The 25,753-nt window shown below is 55.9% G+C and overlaps 1 protein-coding gene across 1 annotated transcript; it reads left to right on the top strand.

Moving 5' to 3' along the window:
* The first annotated feature begins 659 nt into the window (after positions 1–659).
* On the top strand, positions 660–24,927 carry PRRX2 (paired related homeobox 2). Its single transcript, XM_030507105.1, has 4 exons — positions 660–903; positions 21,351–21,535; positions 21,680–21,858; positions 22,420–24,927. The coding sequence occupies exons 1-4, from the start codon at positions 660–662 to the stop codon at positions 22,553–22,555; spliced, it is 744 nt and encodes a 247-aa protein (XP_030362965.1). The 3' UTR covers positions 22,556–24,927.
* The last annotated feature ends 826 nt before the right edge of the window (positions 24,928–25,753 follow it).

Here is a 25,753-nt window from a genome sequence, read left to right as displayed (position 1 = left end):
AGGTGACCTTGCTCCGGGGTTGATGGGGACCGGTTAAGGGAGGGGGGTTGAAGGTGGAGGGGGGCCGTGTCCCCCCGCTAACCTGCGGGTCATCTCTCCCTCCAGCCCCATTTGGGAATGGGTTTCCCCAGCCCCTCTCTCCCCGGTCCCTCCCCACGGAGCGCAGCCACTTACACTTGTTGATAGAAGCACTTAAAGCAGAACTGGGGGGGAGGGGGGGGTGTATGGGGTAAGAGTGGGGGGAAAAGCGGGTCTCCCTCCCTATGCCCCCCCCTCCCCTTTCCGCGGCTTGGCTGCCGGCGGTGCTCGGCCCCTGGCAGGGGGGCAGGTCGCCGTGCCGGGGGGGGGGGGCGAGGGGCCGCCCCGCTCGGCTCGGAGCAGGGGCGTTTGTTTGAACAGCTCCAGAGCAAAGAGCAGGGGAAGAAAGTTTGGGCTGGGAGCGTGGTTTTTTCCCCAGACGTCAGCATAAGGCGGAACAGGGGCTGGGGAGGGAGCCGGACTCACAGGGCAGCCGCGATTTATTTTTTTCCCCCATTTTTTAAAAAAGAATTATTATAATATATATTTTTTTATCCTTTTTCTTGGGGGGGTGGGAAGGGGAAGGGGGCCGGGGAGCGGCCCGGCACCTCGGGGTGGGCTGCGGGCTGGGGGTGGGAGCCATGGACTCGGCGCCAGCCTTCGCCATGGACAAGCCGTTCGCCCCCAGCGCCGTGCGCGGCCCGGAGCCGCCCGAAAACCCTCAAAGCCGGAAAAACTTCAGCGTGAGCCACCTCCTCGACCTGGAGGAGGTAGCGGCCGGTATGAACGGGACCCCCCCGGCCGGTCCCCCGCCCGCCGGTGGTGGAAAGGCCATGCCGGAGCCGTCGGGAGGCAGCAGCGGCAGCGAGGCAGCGCCCCAGGACGGTAAGTCGAGCGCCCCGGGATGGGCCCCCCCTGGGCTGGGGCAGCTTTAGGGATGGGGTGTCCCCGCCGTCGCCCCCCTGCCCCGTACCGGGAACCGCGGATAAAGAGGGTCGGTTTTCCCCCGCGGCTGGATGGGGAGCACCGGGGGAGCGGGTGAGGGCGGGGGGTGACCCCGGTCGGGGCGAGCTGCGGGGGTGCCGACACCCAGACGGCTGAGGCAGAGAGACCCCGCGCCGGGGGACGGGGACATCGCACCGCGGATAGGGACCCAGCACCGCCCGCCTCCCCGCCGCCACCGGAGATGCCGGGTACGGGACGGTCCCGGGCGGCCGGTGCGTCCCGGGGCTGCGCGGCCTGCGGGGTCCCCGCTTCCCCCGGGGCTCCCCACCTCGGTTTCCGGGCCCGGGGAGCGAAGGCGGCCCGGTTGGGCCACGGAAACCGGGACGCAGAGAGTCCGCTCCCGGCGTCCGCCGCAGCGCGGCTCTGAGCCGGTAGCACCGGCAGCGACGGGCCGACGGGGACAGAGCTGGAGCTGGGAGAGGGAAGGGGATCGACCCGGGACCCGGCTTCGTGGCGCTCGGTCCTGGCAAGAGGCGCGTTTTTAACGGGACAACCCGGCTGCCCGCATCCCTGCGCGCCGCTCCGCCGACCCCGTCGCATCCCTGCCTGCTCCGCTGCCCGGGGCTGCGGCGAGGAGGATTCGCCTCGTCCCTGCGGCAAAGCAGGGGATGGAGAAGGCGAGGGGAGGCAGAGCGTGGGGTGGAGGTGCCCACCCCGAGGGCACCCTGGGGTGACATCCCCCAAACCTGCCTCCCGGCTGGGTTATCATACCCCAAAGCTTGTTTTCTGCAGCCCTTGAAGCACAGCCCGGCCGGGCTGCACAGCCCACCCGCGAATCAGTGCTGCCCAGACCTGCAGTGAGGGGCTTCCAGTTGGAACCCCACATACGCAGGGTGCTCTCTCTGTTCTCTCCCGTGGCACACAGGACTAAAGCACCTTTCTTACACCCACTGTACAACCTCTGCACAACCACTTTCCTGCACGGAGAAGCCCTTGAACCCCAACCTGCCTCTGCTTTGGATGCTGAGGGCTGGGTGAGGCTGGGCGCTGCGTTCAGGATGGTAGCTGGTATTTTGGGCATCATTTTCCATCCTCCCTCCTCTTCCCTTGAGTTCTGTTTGTACTTCTCACATTGCCTTTGGGACTGCGGGGACGTTTTCACCCGCCGATGGGACCATACGGGGGACAGTCTGTTGTGTGGGATCAGTGCAGCTTTCGGAAACCCAGCCCAGCCCGACGCAGCCAGCTCATCTCACAGGGCGATTTGCAAAACAGCAGACAAACTACCGCCCTGCTGAGCTCCTAACGCACCCCAAAGAGGCTCAGTGGGGACCAGGGGTGATAAATACCAGAGAGGGAGAAGAAAGGGGGCTGTCTGACCCCCCCCCCGAGCTCTTTTTGCACCCCAAAAGCCCATTCTTCCTCCGGCAGAGGCCCTGTGGGGTTTGTCCAGTTGATCCCAGCACTGCTGGACCATGGGGGATATTTCCCATTGGCACCTGTTTCGGCGAGGTTGCAGGGATGAAGACACCATCAGCACCTGGGATGCTCCAACAACCTGTCCAGGAGTGGAAGCATTTCTCCTCTGATCCCACCTGGAGAGAGAAATACTTGAGTGATGAGAGCTGAGAGCAGCGGTCAAGAAGAGAACAAGGAAACAGAGAAGAAAACCCACGTGCATGCGAACATCAACTTGTGAGACCTGTTACACACTGCCACTGCCTTAACTGGGATGCAGTTCCCTAAATTGAAATGGGGAGACTCTAAATACCAGGCAAATGCCCTGTCTGTGAGTATCAGCCTTTTGCTACACATCTGCGATGCTTTCGGCATTAGCGTGATGACAGCAGAGGAACTTTTACTGGTAATGTTATCTTTTATTGGCATCCTAAAGTAAAACAGCCTCTCAGCGTTTTCTCTTGTCTTCCTCTTCACCATTGTGGACTTTTTCTGCCAGATGCAAGTTTGGAGCCCCGCAGGTCGGTGGCAGGGGGTTTATTACCAAAGCAAACGGACCCTGGTACCCAAGTGTGTCTCTGCAGGATGCAGCTCTGCTGTTAGCCGGGTCATCGCACCAGTGGGTTGGAGGAAGAGCAGCCCCAAAGCTGCTGGCACCCCCTGCACCAGGCAGGGCTCGCTGTGATCCAGGAGCAGAGCTGGCACAGGGATGCTTTAGGCTGTGCCCAGCAGACTGTGACCTTCACAAACCCCTCTCCCCTTCCCCAGGCAGCCACAGCAGGAGGAGGTTTCTGTTCCCAAGGCTGGCAGAGCCGGAGAAGCTTGGGGCAGGATGTTATTATTTGCAGAGGGGGATTCAACCCTCTCCTGCCTCTCCTGCCCAGACCCACCACCCCTATCCCAGAGGCATTCCCGCTCTCTATCTCCATCTCCCCATCTCGCCTCAAGCAGCCCCTCACAGGGCTGGCACATCCCTTCCTGCTGGGACCAAGGACCAGAGCCGTCCCCATCTCCCTCTCCAGCTAAAGGAGCTGCTCAGCCCCTGCCTTGGCCCCATCCCCAGCCTGGCCCTGAGGGCACCCAGCACATCCTCATGTGAGGATGCAAATTCCCATGCAACACATTGCTCTCATGACACCCAAGAATTACGAGACAGAAATCACACAAGAGTGAGGAAATGCCAACAGGGTGGCAAAGGCTTGTCCCCATCCTCATCTTCATCCTGCCCTGGAGCGGTGCAGCAGCCTCCCATCGAAAACCTTCGGCACAACTTCTGAGGTCTTGAAAGCTTGTTCACCTCCTTTCATTAGACTAACAAATAATGTGTAACGCGAAACATCTGTTAACAACAGCCCTTAATGTTCTCAAGATGATAAAGCAGGAGGGTAATTTTAGCCAGCAGGCCTTGACTGATGGCTTTTCAAACAATGAACTTACTTTTGGTGCCGCCTGGGGATGGGAGAGGGAGTCGGGCGCTGGCTCCGGCAACCGCTTCGGGGCTGAAAACTCAGAAAGAGCCACTTTTGTCGTGGCCAGGCCCTGAGGAAGGGCTGCAGACCCTCCAAAGGGATCCTCTGGCATGGGGCAGGCAGGCATTGCCCATTCGGTGGGAGCAGGCGATGGGATGGAGACATGTGGTGGCCTCTGGGCATCCCATTTGAAGAACAGCTCCTGGGGCCCCTTCCCCATACCCGGGGCATCCAGGACCCTCGACCTGTGCTGAGGCTAAGCAGAGCAGTGATGAAGTGATAGGAGAGGCTGCACCCAGCGGGCACAGGGGATTAAGATGGTGTTACAGCAAATTGGCTTTAATTACACAAATGAGGGCAGTTGGAAAGGGAGAATGGAGGCAGGGAGGGGCAGGAACCTTGTAACAGAGTGGAAAAGGGGAAGGGACTTGCTTTTGGGGTCAAAGAGCGGCTGATTGTCCCAAACAGCCCTGAGCTGTTCCCAGGGCTCAGGCGCCTTCCCCAAAGCAGATCATCTCAGTCAATGTCCCCATGGTGGCCCAGGGGCTGTGTCCTGGCTCACAGGACACAACTCATCTGTGCTTCTCTGCCTTCCCAAATGCTGCTCATCCCTGCCAGATGAGGGACACAGCCCAGGGACACCTTGGCCCCTCTATCTGCACGGGCAGGAGGCAGCCCTGTAACACCACAACTGCTGAAACAGGGCCAGGATATACCCATAGGAATCTGCTTTCCCTGGGACATCTGTGCACGTACATGGCTTGGCTGCAATTAAACCCCATGTCATTAATCCGTGGCCAACCCCCTGTGCTTGGCTCAGGGTAATACAGACCCTTGGAGCCAGCAAGGCTGAGGCCCCCCTGCCCTGTAACCCCAGACCCATCAGACCCCTCTCTCCCATCAGCTTTCCACAGCCCCAAAAGTGCTGGAACCCCTCAAAGTCCCTTTGCTGGGAGGCTTTCCATGGTTTCTGGATGACAGTTCAGGGAGGGATGGGGATGTTGGGACCCCAACTCATCTCCCATGGTGGAGAAAAGTCTTTGAGAAGTGTCTGATGGACACGGCCACAGCTCTTCAAGGACAGGCTCTTATGCTTTTGTCCCCCAAAGGAGGGGACAGCAGGGGTGGCACCATGACTTGCTCGCCCTGGCTGGGCAGCAAGGGTGGGGTGTAGGGTTTACAGCACCTGTAACCCCTTGTCACTCCCCAAAACAGCATCAGCGGAGGGTGCCTAGGCATAGGAGCCGCTGTCTGTGGTATCCTCTCAGGCTGGCAGGGCCCTTGGAGGGAACAGTCCCTGTGTGGCAGAGCTGGGAAGTGGCATCTGAAGCAGGAAGGGGACAAACCGTCTCAGTCCTTGTAAGGCCAGCACAGCCAGGATGGGTGGCACTGGGACAGGAGCCACCCTTGCACAGCCATGACTCTCAGTGACTAGACATCAGCTTCACTGTCCCCAGTGCCTGCTTGGGGACATCTCCCTGCCTGGAGGGCTTTGAGGGCTGCAGACCCTAACACAATGGGTTTATCTCCATGGAGGAATGATGCCCACAGGGTTGCTGGAGCGGGATGGTCCCCAGGAGAGAGGGCAGCACTGCTGGACCTTGCGCCCAAGACCAGCACTTGCCCAGTACCTGATACTGGCAGGTCCCCAGCGCAGCATCCATCAGCAGGGATTGAGTAAACGCCAATTAATCCGGGCGGGAGCGCCCCGCCCCGGCCCGCCTCCCACCCTCACATTTGTTTGCGCTTAGTGCGAGGCTGGCGACAGGCGAGGGATGGATGAGGAGCCTGACGTGTCCCGGCTCGCCCAGACGGTTTCCAGCCGCTCACAGGGAGCCCAGTGTATCCCAGTCAGGAGAAAACGGGGATATGGGGAAAGACCCCCCCGTCTGTATCCCCCTGGGCTGCTACAGGGAGCAAGGGACAGCCCCAACCTGCAGCGTGATCCCTGCAGCCAGGCTCCCCCCTTTCTTACTGGGGACACCCCCTCCCATGACTCTTCTCCTTGTCACTATCACAGGACCTGATGCCCTACATGTGGTCCCTTGTCCCACGGATGAGGGGAAACTGCTTCCCAGGTCTCACCCATCCAAAAACTATGATGGGGGGGGGCACACAGATTTGGGAGTGATGCTTTTCCCATAGCACAGGCAGGACAAGAGGCTGAGTCAGGTCACAGCCAAAATCAGACAGAGCAGCACAAACCCCTGCCAGGCACAGGCAGGGAAGATCAGGTCTCCTGAGGCTTCTGCCATGGGGCCCGCACGGGTACCACTGCTCTGTGCTTCCCTGTGCCCTCCAGCCCCAAAAGGTGACACCAGCTCGCCATCCCGTTCCTCCCCATGGTGACACCCGTGCAGCATCCCGCTCCTCCCCATGCACTGGGAGGATGTTCTGCCCTGAGGATGCAGCCAGGCTCTTACTGACTAGCGGCATCTGGGCTTCAATTTGGGGGAGATATGTCCCCATATGGGTTGAACACCCCGACCTGGGCTCCAGGCTCCCCCCACCGCAGCCTGGGGGGCTCTGGGTTGGAGCTGGAGGTTGTGCAGCCCCGGGAAGCAGCGCTGTTAACTCAGAGCCCTCCCCAGGGGCGCAGGGAAACACATACCAGCACGTCTTCTGCAGTGTGTGCAGGGCTCTGCGGGGTCCCCGCACGTGCTTGATCTGTGCTGGGAGCTGCTGCCAGGGGGTGAAGAGAATGAAAACCCCAAACCGGGGCCTGGGGAGATGGGTCCCCTCTTGTGGGGGGAGCCCCGAGGGCCAGAGCAGCCTTGACTGGGCCAGGAGGGCAGGAAAACCACTTTTCCCCCCACTTCCCATTGCTGGGATTTTCTTCCCCTCAGCACACCCAGTTTTTGGCAGGCGTTGCTGTGGGGAATGCTCATTCCCACCCCTATTTCCAGCAGGGAAAGGTGCAGGAACGTGGGGCAGAGGTGCAAGAGCCACTGCTCAACAGGGTCTAGAGGGGATGGTGTGGTGGGGGCACAGGGCTTTGCCCCACTCCCCTGTGAGCCCCAGCAGCACCCACCGATGTGCTTTAAGCCCCAGCAGCAGCACAAACACCCCATGGCACAGCCATTGCCCAGCCCAGGAGGGTGCCAGGGCACGGGGGACACCTTGCCTCTCCCCCCCTGGGCTGTTATGTCTAGCTCAACCAGGAACAGCTCAGTGCAAGACTATTTCCCCTCTCTTTTTGGGCTGTTATTTCAGGGAATGGGGCTGATTCACAGGAAAAATATGAAATTTCGACTCCGTGCAGCCAAGATGGGCCAATTTCAACGAATCAGCATTTTAAGAGAGCCTGGGCGTGTGTCTGTAGCTGGGAGGCTGATGAAATGATTTGGGGCTTGGAGGCTGCCTCATTAGAAACCCTCCTCTCTCCCAAGGAGCAGGATCACCTCTTCTCCCAGGGCTGATTTCCTCCAGCCACAGGGAATTATCCTCCCCCGGAGCTGTAAAATCACTGAGCAGAAGGGGTGAGGTTTGAAGCAGGATGGGACCTGGGTGCTTTGGGACTGGCAAAGGCTTGGGGTCCCCAGGCTGGCACCTCTCTGCAGCTGGAAGGAGTTACCCTCCCAGGATGGGACCCCTGAACCGTGGAGCATCCTTTAAGCTGCTGGGCAGTGGGTTGTGGCTGGGCTGAGCTGGGACCAGGCAAGGATTTAGGCCAGGGTTAATACAGATCCGTTCTTTATTCCTGTCTGGCAAAAGCAACTAGGAGGAGGATGAAAGGCTGGTGGGCAGAGGCAGCCGTCCCTGGTGCCTGCACAAGGGCCAGTGATGCTCAACCGGGTCAGGGAGGATGGGGAAGGCAAACCCTCTTTGGGTTGGACCAATTTGGGATTTTGAGGTGTTTTTCTGATGCCTGTTGGCCAGCACTGCCCCAGCACTGCAGAATTGGGTTGTTTTTCACTGGATGCCCCCAAATTTCCAATTAAAAGAAAAAATCCCACCCTCACCCTTGAGGCATTCCCAGTGTTCGTGTTCACCAGAGGGACACGTGCTCGTGGGCTATGTTTTCCAGTCTTCCCATGGTGTAACGAAATGCTCCATCCATGCTCAGCATCCCCTACTGGACGCTGTGCTTCCCTTGGGAAAACCATCCGCAGCTCTGGGATCTGCTGGGGATATCTCTGGGGGCATGGGCGATCTAATGCTTACCCATGGGCATCCCGTGTTGGCAGGTCTGGCTGTGCATCCCCTATCAGGGAGTTAGGGGGTAAAAGGGATGCTGCTGTTGGATGGGTTGGGGGAAATCATTCCAGCTTGGTGGGAAGTGACACCCCTTTGGGGATACTGGGGGGACAGATGGAGTGCACTTTGTCACCTCCATGCCCTGTAGCTCTGCTGGGACTGGCCCATCCGGGATGCAAAGGGCAGCTCAGGGGCTGCCCTTTAATTGATTGAACAGGAGGTGTAATGAGGCCATAGAACTGTTCCTTCACTCTGGGGCTGGAGGGAGAACAGCGCCCGGGAGCCAGGGCAGGGCTGGGGGGCAGCTCAGGTCCTGGGGGGCAGCTCAGGTCCCAGGGGGATGTGGGGCGGGCAGGGAGCCTCCAGAGAGCAGCAGCGCCAGCCGCCAGCCCCCTCCCCTTCCCTCCTCATCCCCCTTTGGAGTGCATATAATAAAGCAGCTTTTCAGCTGCGGCTGCAGTGATAGATCAGGAAGAATTGTATGAGTCTATTAAAGTCTGTGTGTCTCTGAATGGAGACTGTGGCTAAGCCAGGCGCCAGGCTCGCGCATTGAACCAGATGTGGAGAGGCGCCATCCTTTCCAGCCACTGAATCCGAGAGGCTGCAGGCTTCACACGCAAGGAAACTGGAGTGCACATGGCAGGGGAGCCGGGGGAGCAGCGGGGAGCACATGGCAGCGCTGGCGCGAGCAGGGCAATGGGGAGGGGGCACAGCCCCGGCCCTCCTCATAGCGATGGGAACCAAGCTGCTGGGAGCAGCCACGGTACAGGGCTGAGCTGAGGGGTTGGTGCAGTGGGTCCTGTCACCACGGGCTGTGGGCTGCACCCCGAGATGTGTGGGGCATTTGGTGGGGAGGTTTGGATGCGCCTTGAGCTGTACAGGGCTATGCAGGGGGTGTATGTGGGTTGCATTGTACCCTGAGTTGTGCAGGGGGACTGCGTTGTACCATGGGTCATGCAGCATGTTGCTTGGATGGGGATTGTATTGGACTCCAAGTTGTAGAGGGCAATGCAATGTGTGTATGGGGCAGTTATATTGGACCCCAAGCTGTATAGGGCACTGTAGCGTGTGTGTATGGGGGGTTGCATTGCACCCCAAGCTGTACAAGGCACTGCAGTGTGTGTGTATGGGGGATTGCATTGCACCCCAAGCTGTACAAGGCACTGCAGTGTGTATGTATGGAGGGGCTGCATTGCACCCTGAGCCATGCAGGGCATTGCAGGGGCTGGAGGGGGTTTGCACTGCTGTAGGGGTGTGTTGGGGTAGCAGTAGCAGTGATGCTGCAGGGGTGATACAGGGGATCCCGCACACAGCAAAGACCCTGGTCCAGCAGCAGTAGAGCTGAGGAGGGCACAGGATGGGATAACAGGCAGTGGCAGCTCCTACCTCCAAACCAAACGGTGCTGCGGGGCTGCTCCTGCCTCTCCTAATGCGGGTCCAGGAGAGGGAAAGAGAGAAGAGAGGGGGAGGAAAGGACAAAAAAGGAAGGACAGAAGGAAGGCAGGAAAGACAGAAGGACGCCATGGATGGCAGCTCGGGGGGCTGGTTGCTGTATGAACTGGGACCCCATGTCCCCAGCAAAGGTGTGAAGCAGAGTCCATCCGCATGGTGCTGTGGAGGGGACAGGGGTGACGTGGGGACGGCCACTGGCGCAGTGCTCTTCAGGGCTGTGCTGGTCTTGGGGCGGTAGCCGCGCTCCTTCCTCACCGGTTTCACTTTCTCGGCCACATGGCTGTAATTTGGGGGTTGTAAATACCTCAGGGGAATTTCTAAATTAAAAAAATAACTGTTTTCGTTTAAATTAAAAGACACTGAAACATTTCTATTAGTATTAGAGGTTTATAAAACTTAAAACAAATGTCAGAACTAAACTACCAGGCACCATCCACTTCGAGAAGCCCTTCGTATGCTCAGCACAACACGTTACCCATCGGGGTTAAGTTGTAATGGGATTTATATGGAAGTGCCTGTGGGTCCCTGACCCACACCCTGAGATCCTAATGACTGGTGCCAGCATGTCCCCAGCTTTGCTCCTGGCTAGGTTTTGGGGCCTTGGTTAGTTGGGTGCTGGGGTCAGTGTGGCAACATGGTGCTTGGGCTCCCTGGGGACCTGGAGGGGGTGAAGGCTTGGGGTGATGAGGGTAAGGGTCTCAGCTCCACTGGGCTTTGCAGATTGGGACCCCAACCAGCTGCCCCCCCTCTGGCATCTCCAAGGTGTCCCCTGGTGTCCCCGCCGAGAGCTGGCATCTGTTCCAAGCAACCTGCCTGACATCCTATCCCCAATGTCCCCCCCACCACTGCCATCCCTTCCATCCCCACCACCCCTGCCACTCATGCTCTGCTTTAACCTGGAAACAGTTAACTGGGCTGGGTTTAAAAGAAAAGGGGAAAAAAAAAGATACGAGCCACTTATTAAAATGAATGTTTTACAATAAATTTGGCGAGAGGCCACCGACCTCAAATGAGAACCAGACCGGAGGACAGCGATGCTGTGCGCTGGCGAGGCTTTCCGGGACGTCTGTGCATGCAGGCGCCCACAAGGGTCCTCCATGGAGCCGTGGTGGGATGGGGTCCTGGATGGGGGCTTGTGCCAATCCCATGTCCTGGCCAAACGTGACAGTGTCCCCGCTCCAGGGATGCGGGCAGTGGCCATGGGATGGGCTCTCAGCAGGTGCTGGTACTCGCTGATAAAATGGGTACATCTTGGCCTGGTTGTGAAAAACACCCAATTGGCCTCAAAAAAAGAGAGGGGAGTTGGGCTGGTGGCAGCAGGGGACACCATGGGGATTCTCACTGTTCCCCTTGATTCCTGCCCATCCTGCTTGGCAATGACCCTGAGGCAGTGGGCCCTGTGCTTTAACCTGGTGGGCTGGTGTTTGGTTTCAGTGCCAGATGCCATTGGGGCTGGCTTGCTATGGGCTTTTGCTTATTCGGTTTCAAGAAACCACCTTTTTTCTTTCGAGGTGCGGGGCAGAGGAAGGCTGGGATCACCATGCCAGGGGTCCCTGGCTGGGAGCCTCAGATTCATGCTCTGCAGCTCTGGCTGATTAGTTTTATTGGTTAAACACCATGCAAAAGTCCCAGCACGTTCCCAACACAGTGATGGTCTGAGGCACACACCATCTCATCGCTTTCCCATCCTATGGTGAAACCCACATTGCATTAAAGTTTTCAGTGGAGCTTTGCAATCACAGGCGGGTGCTGCTCTCAGGGCCGGTGCTTGCACAAGTCTCATTAGTGTTAATTAATTACACATACCCCATGCCCACTGGGATCCATGTAAGCTGTAATATCAGGCAGCCGTGTGTGAGTGGTGTCGGCACCTCCGTGACCGCATCATGAATGCATCCAGCAGTGCCTACAAGGTTTGCGGGATGGGGAGAGAATCATTTGTCATGCTCAGCCCTGTGCAGGACAGTGGGGTCTGTGTCCTGGCATCACCCATCCTGGCATCAACCATTCCAGCATCCTACTTGCTGTGTGGAGCCAGGTCTGCCCCCTCTGCCTGTACCCCCTTGCTGTGGTACCCAGGGCTGACCCCAAACCCAGCATTTCAGCAGTGGATCCCGGGCCAGCCGTTTCCATGTGCTGCAGAAGCCCGTTCACACATCTGTTAACCATCACCAGTGCTGTCACTCTCCACACTCAGCTATTTTAATGCACGGCATAACTGGTGCTGGCAGAGCTGGTAGGCTGTGTCCCGGGTGGGTACAACGGGAGCTTCATCCCCAGGGGCACCCGGGGTGCTATAACAGTGCGAGGCACAGGACAGGCCAAGTGCTGGTCTCATTCCACCCCGAGAGGGTCTCCTGGCTGGGAGATGAAAGCAAACCCCCTGTGAATGCCTCCTCACTGTGGAGGCTCCCGGCTGCTGGCGGCTGGGGCAGAGCCAGCGCCTTTTGTTGGTCCCTGGGCCTCCACCACGGGGCTGGCGGATTCCAGGGAGAACAGAATTGACATTCCTGCTCCCCCGTCGCTCGGTGCTGCTCTGTTCAAACCCACTGCGGTGCCTCTTCCCGAGGCTTGGCTGTGCTGTGAGGGCTTCGGCTTGCCCGGCCAAGCGGCTCCTGACATCCCATCCCCACAGCCACATCCCCACGAGCATCCCTTTGGTCTGACACAGCCTCTCTGAGCATCCCTGGGCAAAGCCAAGAGCTGCAGCACAACATGCGCCACATCCATGTGTCTATCATCCACATCCGTGTCTATCCTCCATATCCATGTCTATCCTCCACATCCATATGTCTATCCTTCACATCCATGTCTATCCTCCATATCCATATGTCTGTCTTCCATATCTATATGTCTATCCTGTCCCTCTTTGGCATCTGCAGGGGACATCCCAGACTGACACCATCATGGATGAGTGTTTGGAGGCTCTGTGTGACCCCAGCCCCATCTAGGCAAAGGGGAAACCCATAGGGGAGTGAACCCCCTTAAGCTGCCTGTTCAAGAGAAGATGTCAGACTTTGGCCAGACCCCGACCACCCAAAGCCAACTGGGGTGCTCAGCTGTACCACCATCCCCAGCAAACTCATGCAGACAACAGACCGTTCCTGGAAGGCTTTTCTCCTCACCCTGCCACCCCTTTGGGGGGAAATCAGGGTATCCAGTGGCGACCAGCATCCCATCTTGTGCCCCGCTCGGCTCCTCTGCGTCTCCATCCCTGCAGAGACCTGACACAATGGAGGCAGCGGCGGTGCTGGAGCCGGGACAGCCCATTGTGTCAGGCTGCGGTCGCAGCCTCCTCGGAGCGCATGGGATGCTCTTGGCAGCTCCTGAAAGCCCCTTCTCCAGGCTGGGGTCACCCGACACACAGGCACGGCCTTGGGAGGGAATTCTTCACTCACAGATCACCGAGCCCAAGGGATGTGCTCAGCACCCCGGGTCCTGGGCTGGATGCCCTGGGCCGGTGCCACCCGTCAGCGAGTGCAGCCAGGCAGTCTGAGCCCTGCGGCCCTGCACAATGGCTCTGGCCCTGGCTCCTGGGGTGCACAGGAGCCGGGAAGCTGGGAAAGCACAGCAAGAGGCTCCGCTGAGCCCCGCGCCGGGTGCCAACACCATTGCGCAGTGTTAAAGGCTGTTTGTGGAGCAGTTGCTTCGGGGGATGCTGATGGTGCCAGACTCAGGTCTGGGGACAGGATACTGGGGTTGATCCCAGAGCTGGTAAGCCCAGCAGCAGGGTCTGTCCATGGGCAGGCAGTTCCCACTCAGATAAAACGTGGGTGATGGCACCATCTCCCCCAGTCCCCTGGGAAAGCAAGGGCGGACGTTCTTGTGCTTCTCATTCCTCTTCCACCAGAGCTTCATGGCCAAAGATGTTCCCCAGCCACCTCCCGAGGCTTGACAGCATCCCACCAACCCTGCCTCCTCCTTCAGGGAATGTGGCTGCAATTAATTCATTGAACACTTCCACTGACACAGGGGCTGGACGTGCCAAAACACTGTTCCCGGGGCCTGGCCTCAGCCGGGCAAGCACTGTGCTGGGCTGAGCATGAGCCTCCAGACAGGGCAGGAGCCTCTGGCCTGGTGGAAAGGGCTGTGAAGTGTTTGAGGAGTGATGTCAAAGCCTCAGGGCTTTACCTATGGCAGATGCCTGCAGCCCTGTTGGTTTCACCAACTTTCAACTTTCAGGACATCCTCTCTAAATCACAGCACACGACTCAGCCAGACTGGTCCTTGTCTGGCTTCTCCAGCATCTGATTCTCCTCTCTTCATTCCCTTCTTTCTTCATCCCCTCTCTTCCTCCCCTTCTCTCTGTGACATCCTGATCTTGTCCCTCTTGTGCGCTTGGGTTTTGCAGCAGATAAATCACCACTGGCCTTGCTGGAGAGCCAGCTCTGAACACACTCAGCTCTCACCGACGAATTTGGTGGCTGCTGCTGAGCTGGGATCATTCTGAGAGAAGCAGCATCCCATGACATAGGGCTCCTCCTTCCCAGGTTCCTTCTGGTGCCAAAATCCACTGAAACATCATGTTCCCACACATTTGCTGCACTAAAGATAGGGATGAGCCAAAAAAGTACTTCAGTACCACCATCGTATTGCAGACACGGCTCAGATACATCCCTGCTGGGATGCAGGGATGCTGCTGGCTCAGCCAGCTCTCCAGGACCTTCCAGGCTTTCAGCTGGATGTGCTGTGATGGGTGTTCAGACAGCATACACCAACCCCAGCACCACTGACGAGGTGGCAATTACAGCTTCTGGGCACGCAAAGGGAAAAGCCTCCTGGGCTCGGGGATGCAGCTTGTGCACGGAGCATCCTGAGAGTCATAGCACCCTTGGGCAGGATCCGTATGGAAATCGGGTATCCATGTGGCTGGGGGCAGCAAGCTGCAGTGCCGGGTGGCTTCTGGGCTGGTGTGGCTGCAGCTCTATAACCATAAAACAGGCTGCTGCTGCCTGTCAGTGAGCGCAGGCTAAGGCCCTCCCGGGACAGCTTTGGCCTCTTTCTTGGTCCAGGCTTTTGCTGCTCCTTTTTAACAGAGACACTTTTCCCCCAGCAAAACTGGCAGCCTGTAAAAACGTGTCAGCGTTTCAGTTTTTTCACAATTAATGAGGTGAAACATCCTCGGAAACATTTCGCTGTAATGTTTCTCCAGTAGCTGAGACTTGCCCCTCTCTTACATTTTTCATGTACGCCACTTGAGCTGAGAAAGTTTCCTTCGGACTCAGCACATTTGGACCCCCCCCAGCTTCAATTTCTCCCCAGAGCTTCCAGCATTCCCGGGGTCTTTGCGAGGCTGGGACTGGGCTGGAGGGGAAGCTGGGAGCAGCAGTGGGTTGGGAAGGGGAGGTCGGACCCTGCTCCCACAGTGGGGCAGCCCATAGAGGGGCTGGCACCCTCATTCCTCAGGGATACCCTGTCCCCTGTGCCCACAGGTTGTTCTCAGGATGGGTTTGGACCTTACAACATCGTGCTGAGCAAAGCCAGCACCGGCACACTGTGCACAAGGTTTGGTGGCCCCAAATGGCTTCTTCCCTGGGTAGTGGGGTGAAATCACCCAGAAAACAGACTATGCCAATATAGTCTTGCCCCTGAGCTGTGACGCTGTGCTGGTCTCATGCACCCAGCCTGGGGTCTCTGGTGGGTGCAGGAAAGGCACCACAGTTGGGTGACCCAGCACACATGGAGTGCTGCTTCCCAGCTGCTTCCCAGCCCCCCGGGCTTCCCAAGATGATCTGGGGAGATTAAAGACCTGTAGCAGTGTAGGCAACTCCCAGAATCACTCCTGCATTAAACCCTGTGCTGCCTGCCCCCATGAGTCCCTGGTTCCCTTTTGATGTGCAGAGCATCCCTCCTGCCATCCCTCCTCACCACAAAGCCCCAGCAAGGGCAGGTAGAACCCCCTCCGAGGCTCCCAGGCTATTCCCAACCACATCCCAAGACAAGGCAGTGCTGCTGGAAACAGGGTTCAGCTGCACTCAGCAGCCCGTGTACTCCTCACTCACCCCCCGGCTTTGGGTGTCTCTGCTGAAGGTTATGGGATAAAAGGAGCTGGAGTGGGTGGATACTGCAGAGGGGCAATTCCCAGACCTGAGTGCTTTGCTCCGGCTCTGCTCGCCACAATCCAAAGGGAAACGCTTCCTCCCTGTTGCATGATTTAGAGGAACAAGTTAAACAATTGCACATGAAGCTCTGGCGGACGTCATCGCCGGAGCTCTCCTCGCTTCCCCCGAGTATATAAAGGGATGAAGGGAGTCCACATGTTTACCGAGAGAGACCATGGGAGAAACGAAAGACATTGTTTTTCCAAAGGATTTCTTGGCTGTAAAAGGCCTCCACCACCCTGCGGCTTCCCTGATGAAGGCCCAGCGTTAATTTGTTAAATCCACATCAAGTGCCCGGAGAACCCGTTGTTTATTTTTGCTAATTCAGCCGCCCGAGATCAAATTGGGGTTTTATTTGTTAAGGATAAACCTTAATTAATAAAAGCTATTTATTTGGTTAGAGCCGGCCGCAGCCTGAGGGTCAGATATGCCACGATCATTATTTCAAGTAAAACAAACCCAAAACGTCTCTCAACAGTTTGAAAAACGTAGAAACTTAGAGGGCTGAATTTATTTGTCTTAGGAAGAATTTACAGCTAATTCCCTCCAGGCTATTTCAACCCTTAAATTATACCCAAGAAGAAAAAAAAGGGGGGGGGGGGGGGGGGGGAAATGCCATTCCAAGTGGAGAAGGGAAGTAAATGGTACAGATTTGATCATTTGGCTGGGAGGGTGTGTGTGTGAAAAATTTAAAGCTTAAAAAGGTCTTTGGCAAAGTGCTCACAAGTAAATGGAACGTGTGAAATAATTTAATGGCAGAAAACGAGTTTGGGCTCCGGGGTCTGCGGCGCAATGGAAAATGAAACACGTTAGAGGAGATGTAGCCTGGGTTTTTTGTAGGAGAGGGTTGAACTTGCTGGCACGGCCCCTGAAAAAGGGGGGTATTTGCACCCCAAAGCCAAGTGGCAGTGCTGGAGCCAGCAAAATGTGTCCCAGGATGTGGTGGTCCATTTGCAGCATCATTCAGGGGAGAGCAGGCTTGTAGTGGGATGAGGTGACCATCCTGGGTCAGAGGGATGGTGCTGAGCAAACACAATGCTCTGGGATGAGCACTTTGCAGAGGAACCCCCCAAACTGGGTGTCCAGAGGGGAACCGCTCTGTAGCAGTAGGTCGGTGATGGAATCCACCACCAAAAAGCCATCCCAAGCGATGAGCTGCGCTGCCGCAGCATCCCTGGGAATGTCGTGGTCCCCAGGGCTCAGGCGTGCGAGTGGCTGGGGTTTAAGTGCTGGTTGGGTCTGGATCACAGCTGCACGGGGGCCGTTTATCGCTTGCTAATGGAGGTCGTAAGTCAAATCCGAAGCCTCGGTGGAAATCTAGTGAAAATTACCTCTTTACAGCACTCGGCAGCTGCTGCACGGGGCCCCCCTTGGCAAGCCCAGCACCCCGGCTCCAGCAGCTGGAACCTGATGAGTTGCCTACGGAAAACTAATGGAAGCACAGAGGGAAAAGGCAAGAGCTGGAAAAGTGGGCTTGGTTGGTGCTTGGCTGAACCAGCACGGTGCTGACCCAGCGTTGCCTTCGCAAATGGGGCAGGACCAGTCACTTCCCAGTTCCTGCGGCAGGGTGGCTTTCAGCATGGTACAGTCCAAGCTTGCCAGAGCCTTCTCCTGCATAGAGAAGGGTTTTGGGGTGACTCCCAGCACCCCATGGCATCCATAGGACTGCCTACATCTCTCAGGCAGGCAGCACTGAGGCTGGGCATCGTGAAAAGGGCTGCACTCGGCACCCCAAAACTCATCCACATCATGGGCGAAAAGACTCGTGTCTTCTCTAACACACTGGGGCAAATTAAGGCTTTTTTTGTGAAACACACAGGGCTCATCTGCTCTGCACAAAGCCCTTCCTCCCCCACATGTCATCTTTGGTTATTCGGTAACGTTATCCCCCTGTTTTCCCCCTTCTCCTGCATTTTTTTTTCCCTTTAGCGGAAATTGTAATCAGTGGAAGATAAATACACTGAAGGCGAAGGTGGCTGGGGGGTGGCTCAGGAGTCCCCTCTGACCTTGGGGTTGGACAATCAAGCCGATGCCTCCAGCCATGCCCCAAACGAACCCCCACATTGTAATTGACAAAGGCAAGGGTTTGGCTTTCTCTGTAACCTCCCCGAGTGCTGCTTGGGGGCAAAAGAAAGACATTAGGAAGCTGGTTTTTAACTTTATGCAATTACAGACTCTTATTCCTGGAAGCCCACTGGGGTGGGGAACCGGTTTCTGATTCCTCCATCAAGGTGTCAGCAAATCTGGTTAAATCCAGTTCCCACGGATGGGTGGCAGGGCGTCTGAGGGATCCAACCCATCCCCTTCCCTGTTCCTTCTCTGATTCCACAGCTTAGCGATGCTCATTTTTGGAAGGCTGACTTGGGGTTATTAAAGCATCCTTGATAGAAGCGATCCAGTCTGACTTTGTACTCTATAAACCTGTCAGACACACGCCGCCAGCAATTAGGGTGGCATTTATCTGGTCCCACAAGCTTGCGATGCCTGAGCTAATGGGGAAAAGATGTTGATCCATTACTAAGGCTCATCCCAGAGCAGTGGACCTGGGCAGGCACCCCAGGCATGGAACTGCCTCCCTGCAATATGGAGATAGGGTGGAAAATAGGGAGAAATAGAGCATAGCAGAGTACTGAGGGGGAAAGCAAAGGTTTCTGGGGGTAACTGGGGAGCTATGAGTCAAACCCCTGTATTTTAGGGGAGGTGTGAGTTGGTGGAGAAGGAGTTTTGGCCACCAGCATCCTCTGAGAAGCTCCCTGGGGCATCTCACAGAGTTTTGTGGTGTAGAAGGAGGTCCCTCCACTAAAAACAGTAACAGGGGCTGCACAAAACCCTCCAACCCAGGCATGGCTCAGGGCTTGCAGCTATCCAACCACCCCAGAACTGCCAGCACCCATACACAACCTGACCCAACTTTGGTCTTACATCTCCACCCCAGCAGCCTGCCAGCTCCGTATGGGAATCAGCCAGCACTGCCCAGCTCCTGCAACAGTTTAGCTTTTTACACCATGGATTTGGAGAGATGGAAACCAGCCAGAAACGGGGCCAGATCCTACAGAGCTTGTTTGAGAATTAATTTAAGAAACCTTTCCTCTTCCTCCTTGCTTTCAGCCAAATTCGAGTTGGTGGGAGAAGCCATCACTTATGGAAGAGCCCTACAGCCAGATTTTAAATTGGGGATAAAACCAGAGGGACTTATAAATGTTATTTATACATTTACTAGGGTTCTGTTGAAATCACTGCCAGTTCAGTGGGGGGCAGTGCGCTTGGTGACGGCACTTTCTGAACCAAGTCTCTGCCTATAATTTCCCCAGAAGCCCTATGGAGTGGCCATAAACCCACCAGGAAACGTCTCTCACCCTGTTACATCCTGTAGCTCCTTCCCAGCTTGACGCTTCCCATTTTGGTCCCAGGCTCCTAGAAAACTCAGGGACAACCATGATTGAGTTCCATGTATTTTAATCCAGCAGCTCGTTAGCTCGCTGAAGGAAAACAGGACCAAAAAAGGAGTTTAACTAAAAGGGGCAACTGGAAAGCAGAGACTGGCAGAACATTTGAAGCTGCAGGAACAAGGGCTGGAGGGAATCTGGAGAATTTTATTTGTGAGTCTTTAAACACAAACAGCAGCAAAGGGCATCCTGCGGTTTCCTGGCAGGAAAAGGGTCTCAAACCCACAGGTATTTTGGGCACAGCACCATCCATCACATCTTTACCCAGCCCAAGAAGGACATGTCCCAAATACAACAGCATGGGCTGTTTCCAGCCCAAGGGATGGTCAACCAAAGTCCAAACACACCTAGAATGTAATAAGAGACCCAAAGAAATGCTGATGGTTGCAACAAAGCCCTGGGAAGTGGACAGAGCTCTTTTTCCTCCTCTGACCATCCAGGGATGCTCTCCTCTACGCACAGTCCCAGCAGTTTGGTCCCATCATGGTCAAAACAACACAGCATCCCTGCATGTGCTTGGGAGACGGGGAACAGGGCCAGTGGTGGTACCCAGGTCCCACCTCCACATTCCTGCAACTCCTTCCTGCCCAATGCTTCATTCCTTAACAGGTCAGGGATGGAGGCACTCAACACTCCTAGGCCCTGGCACTGGTCCTCACTCATAGCAAAGTGCCAGAGAAGCCATCTGTTCGTTCCAAGAGGCCACTGCCAGCAATGGAAATAAATTTCACTCTTCCTCCTCTGCTGCGTCCCCTGGCGTGGCTTCCACATTTGGCATCAGGATGTTGGTGGTGGCATCAGCCAGCAGCACCGTTTTCAGAGAGGGGTGCAAGAAAACTCTGCAGAAGCTCTAAGTTTGGACCCCGCTTTAGGCAGAAGGTGATTAGTCCCAGAGACAACCTGGGATGTTTCTGATCCTCATGACTCATCTCAGGATGAGACAGCTCTTGAGAGTGATATACTCAGGCATGAAGGGACCTTAGGAACTTGATGGAGAACTTGTTGGTGAAGGCTTCATGGCGTGAATTATTCAGAATTAAGGTCAAACAGGTTTTTCTGGCCTTAAAGATCTTGAAACCCAGAGCTTCCTCCTGTGCAACATCTTGGTGGTATCTGGAAGCAGGAGAGTTAACAAAAGCTACTGGAAGGGATATTACTTCCTCAAGAATAATCTGAAAATGTTGCACATCTACTTAATAAGTACCAAGATGGCTTATTAGCAAGCATTTATTTCTTGAGCATATTCAGGGAGCAGTAATTCCTGCCATCACGGTCTCTGCAACGATACAGAGCAGAAAACCCCAATATAACGCTGCTATGAATCAGAATGTCATAGAATTATTAACATTTCAAATAATTCCAAAATACTTTCCCACCAGTAGGTACATATTGGATCCAGATGCTTTGTTAGCAGAAAGAATAATTAACTAGTACCTCCATAAGGAAGAACGGCAAGGAGACGTGTTCCCCATGCAGCCTTTGCGGGCAGCTGACTGGATATCTCAGAGAGAGACTTCATAAACTTGCCTAAACCTGATGATATTAGTGACTAAGAGGAGATTAATCACAGCCTGGCTGAAAGCCCAAGATCAATACTGAGAAACCAAACTACATCCTCAGCTTCATGTTTCCATGAGCCAGCAAAGCCAGAAATAAACACTGTGGAGGCTGAGCCCTGTGAGACGCGGTGGTGTTCCTTCTTAGCTCTGAAGACCATGGTTGGGTGAACAGATGCTTGGCTGCAGTCCTGTGTCACCTTGGGGACACGTCACAGCCAGGGCTTCAGGGGGTGCTGGAGGTGGGAGCCAAGACCCACATCTCAGAGATATTTTGGTGCTGAATTTCCATCACGATCCATGAAAGCGTGCCCTAAACCCTTGGCAAGAGCCAAGCTCAAGACACCCTGTGAATGTCCTCATTATGGAAGGGGTTGTGAGATGCAGTCCTAGCAGTTTGAGCCAAGTGGTACCCCAGAATCCACTGAGAATGGAATTCAAATTCAAGTCCAGGTGGCTTTAGCCAGGTGTAAAACAACCCCAGGTCTTTGCAAACACTGGGTTTAACCCTAAGTGCCAGCAGGTCCTGAAATAGGATTTGATTCTTATGGAGACCACAGGGTTGGTAGGCTGCTCCCTGCAGGGAGCACAGCGGGTACAGACCAAGGCAGTGCAGACCCCCAGGAGGTCTCAAGCCCAGCCAAGTCTCCATGTAGGGTCTCGCATGGGTCTGGCTCTCATGTGGCCTCTCCTGTGCTTTTCCCACAGGTGAGAGCCTGAGCCCGAGCCGTGGGGCAGCCAAGAGGAAGAAGAAGCAGAGGAGGAACCGCACCACCTTCAACAGCAGCCAGCTGCAGGCTCTGGAGAGGGTCTTCGAGAGGACGCACTACCCCGACGCCTTCGTGCGGGAGGAGCTGGCGAGAAGGGTCAACCTCAGCGAAGCGAGAGTCCAGGTGAGCAATGGTGCCATGTCCCCAGGCACGAACAGGGAATGTCCCCTCATTTCATTCCGCACATCACCATGATCAGCAGGACAAATGCTTGGTACACCCCTGCTTTGACCGTGTCTCCACTGCCCACCTTCCCTCTCCATGCAGGTCTGGTTTCAGAACCGGAGGGCCAAGTTTCGCCGTAACGAGAGGGCGATGCTGGCCAACAGATCAGCATCGCTCCTCAAATCCTACAGCCAAGAAGCAGCCATCGAGCAGCCCATGGCACCGCGGCCCACGGCGCTGACCCCAGAGTATCTGTCCTGGACCAGCTCCTCTCCATACAGGTAGGTGCAGGCACTGGAGGAGCTGGGGAGGAGGTGGCCATGGGACAAGCTGCCTAGGGACCATGCCACTGCTGTGGGAGCACAGCGCTGTGCTGCCTCTGAGGATGTAGGGGTTTTACGGGGCTGAAAGAAGAACATCTGGCTTTGGTTTGGGAACCCATTTCAGCTACATCCGAGCATCCCCTGCCCAGTGCTGAGCAGGCTTCCCTGCCTCCATGCATTTTGAGGCCGGATTGGAGGCCCTGGTCCTCGCAAGGGATTCGCTTGGCCTAATGCTGACCCTTCCCATATCTCGGCATGGGAGGTGGCAAGGGTCCCTTCTGGTTCCCAGCTCTCCGCATCCAGCCATCTCGTCCGAAAGCTCAAGGCAGGGCCTCCTGGTGCATAGTTTGAGGGATTCCCACGTGCATCCAGCCACATAAAAATGCTGAAGCTTTGACTGCTCTTGTGGGAGATGCCTGAGAAGGAACAGCCAGCCTGGCCTGGGAAGCCGGCAGCACTGGCGGGGCATGGGGACTCCTCATGGCCATGCCTCATTCCTCGCTTGCTCCCTCCCCGCAGCACTGTGCCCTCCTACAGCTCCAGCGGGACCGCGACACCCACCCAAGGGGTGAATATGGCCAACAGCATCGCCAGCCTGCGCCTCAAAGCCAAAGAGTTCAGCCTCCATCAGAACCAGGTGCCGACCGTGAACTGACCAGGGCAAAGCCCACCCCGTGGCCTCATCCAGGATACAGCGTGGAGCTCCTGTGCCGGTCCAGGACGAACCCAACCCACATGCCACTCATTCAATGTCTCAGCACCTCTTCTCTCCTCTTCTCTTCCCTTTTGAAGGTAGAGTCAGTCCCAGGCCGAAGTGGCACATAATTATAGCCACATATGGAGCAAACTTGGTTAGAAACTTGCTTTTCCGCACACCCTTATAATAAAGGCTATATATACACACACATACCCCCCACACGCTCTTCGAGGACAAACAGACTTGCCAAGGGAACAAGAATTTGCTTCCAAACATGGAAGGATCTTGGACTATTGGATTTGACCAATTTGGGTATCTCACCCAGAGAGCCAAAGAGTTATTGGGTCTTGTCCTCCCGCAGGGACAGTATGCAGTGGTGGGAGGATCATGAACCCCCCTTTCCACCAGGCTGCGACTCGTGAAGCTCAACCACACATGCCGAAGCTGACCCGCACATTTGCCTCTTTGTGCTTGGGAGAGACTTTGGGAAGCCAACAGCTCGTCCCTGCCGCAGCCAGCCATTTGCATCATGCTGCCTGCAATTCGGAGCTGCCTATATCGATGGCATCAGGCTTTGCCCCTTCCCAGAGGGGTGAGGAGGACTCACTGGGAGCTGTGGGGAGCACCGGCGGTCCCCAGGCAGGCAGTGCTGCCCTGGGTAGGTTTGCCAGCAATGCTGCAGAGCCCGAGGTCATTGAACCGTCCCAGGGAAAAGAGAAAATTGGAAAAAGCTGTTGGGTTTCAGCTGAGTAGGCGGCTCCCGGCGCTCCGTGCCAACGGCAAAGCAGGCTTCGCCTTCCGGAGGCACAGCCTCGCCGGCGGCAGCTCCGCACATGTGTGCGGGGGTCTGGGGCTGGCGACTCCATGGGGGTGGGCTTCTCTGGTTTTCCACAAAGGAAACGGTTTCCTCCTCGTTCCACCCTGCTGCGCAGCATCATGAGGTTGCAAGGTGGGACGTGCAGGGGGATGGACACAGGGTGGGCAACCTCGCCCCAGTCCTTCACCCGTGGGACTGAGCCGCAGAGAGATGCGCCCTCCAACTTCCCCTTCCGACACCACAGAAACAGGGGATGAGCCACAGAGATGGAGGTTTCACCCTGTGGACAAAGCCCTCTAGAAACCAGAGCACTCTTTCCTCACCCGCTGCAAGAAGCCACCAGCCAAGAACAGGGACACCACCAGCTCATGTGGGTGGCCTGGATGGAGTAGGCACCAGCCCTAATTGCCTAAAAGGTCTTAGCCCTGTTGGGACTGTAGCAGTGGATCCAAGGATGAATACAACAATTGAAAGCGTCCCAACTACACACGTGCCCATGTGAGTCCCTGCCAGCCCGAGGAGCATCCCCTCCCTGTCCCACTGGGGCTCTCACTGCAGCCACACATGGTACCCAGTAGCTACACCGTAGGCAGGGGACTCATCCATCACCCAGAGCTGGAGACCTGATGGGAGAACCAGGAGAGCAGCACATCTCCTCTGGCTGAGCATGAATCAGCCCCTCCATCCTACCCCCAGCCCTGGCTTTCTCTGTTCAATGCAGCCCCCTGGTTGGGAACAGCCACCTCCTCCCTCATCCATGGAGCAAAGTCACCCTAAATACCCACCCTGTGCCCCCCACCCCTATTTCCAGTGCTGGTATCCCCCCTTTGCCATGCCAGAAGGGGAGCACACAGCTCCTCAGACCACAGCAAGACACCACAAAAACCTGACAAAAGCCAAGAAGGGGGTAAGACAGATCCACTGCAGGGCAAATTATTCACCATGAGAAACTCCACTTGGGGCAGGAGGAGGGGGCCGGGGTGGGGGGGTCCTATTCCCATGGAAAGCACAGGGCTCTTTTTTTGGTTATACAAGATGAAACCACAGGGATATAAATGTCGCTGCCTCTTTGAGAGCATTAATGAAAATAAACCCATCTAATAGTTTGCAGATGCCGTTTCTGTAAACCTAAAAAAAGCAGGGAATAAATATTTCTTCACTAAATATCTATATGTATATATATATTTGAAAACACTCACTCCTAATCTGATGGCCCCTCTTTCGCCGTGCTCTTGGCAGCTTATCACAGCTTGTCAGTCAATGCTGAAGACTCACCAAGACAAGATACAAACTGCACCCACGGAGGGGTAGCAGGACAGAGGGATTATTGTAATCTAAGCTCCCTCTTGCCCTTTTCTATTTGTACATTTCAATTCCTTGGAACAAGATCCACGGTGGATTTTCCTTTTTTTGTTTTTTTTTCTCCTGCATGTCTGTGTTTTGGAAATTTTTGTAAGGTTTTTGTAAAAACAACTCTTGTGAAATAATGGAGGAATAAATATTTTACTGAGTAGAGATGTGCCTGTGCGCTCGATGGGAACGCGGCTCTTTCCTTGCTGGATGCTGTGGTTTCTCCACCTGCTCTGGACAAGCAGCATGGGCAAGGGACTGGTGGTGGCATCTCACAGCTTCTCCCCAAGACCTGGATTTCATCCCAGGCTCCTAAACAGCAAGTGGTCCACATGCCCTGGGAGAAGGGCGGGATCAAGGTGGGAAGTGTGTTGAGGAACCATGGAGCTGGGACAGGGCAGAGGGACCACACTCCTGAAGCAGAGCTGCCGGGCTTCCCCCCGGCTTGGGCACCCCTTGAACTGATGCCTGGAGATGATGATACAAACTCAAGGGGCACAGAAAACAGCCTAACGAAGGTCCCTGCATGACAGCTAATTGCAGGGCCTTGCCATATCCATGTTATTTCATTCCAGGATAATGACTGTGGGCTAGTGAGGAAGGGGTATCAGGGAAGAGGGCTTGGTTTGCTTCTCTTCTTCAAAATCCCACTGGGAGTAGCAGACCCTATAGGGTCTGACCCAGGCAGCTCACAAATTCCCCACGAAGCAGCAGCTCACATTAACACCAGCCCCAGTTCACACCATGGCCTTGGAAGCAGCAGCTCACATTAACACCAGCCCCAGTTCACACCATGGCCTTGGAAGCAGCACCCACATCTCTCCCCAGCAGCAAGGGAATGGGCTGAGATGGGATGCAGCCAGGAAGGCAGCAGAGCTGCTTGGTGCTGGGTTATCAGGCCAAATCCAGCACTGTAAATGGGACTGGAGACCTGTAAACACTAATTGATGCTCCACAGACACCAGGGATGAGCATCTGTTACAGACCTT

Source organism: Strigops habroptila, chromosome 15, assembly GCF_004027225.2.
Source record: "Strigops habroptila isolate Jane chromosome 15, bStrHab1.2.pri, whole genome shotgun sequence".
Lineage (NCBI taxonomy): Eukaryota > Metazoa > Chordata > Aves > Psittaciformes > Psittacidae > Strigops > Strigops habroptila.
Note: the sequence above shows the minus strand (reverse complement) of the source record. Positions and strands in the feature narration are given on the sequence as shown.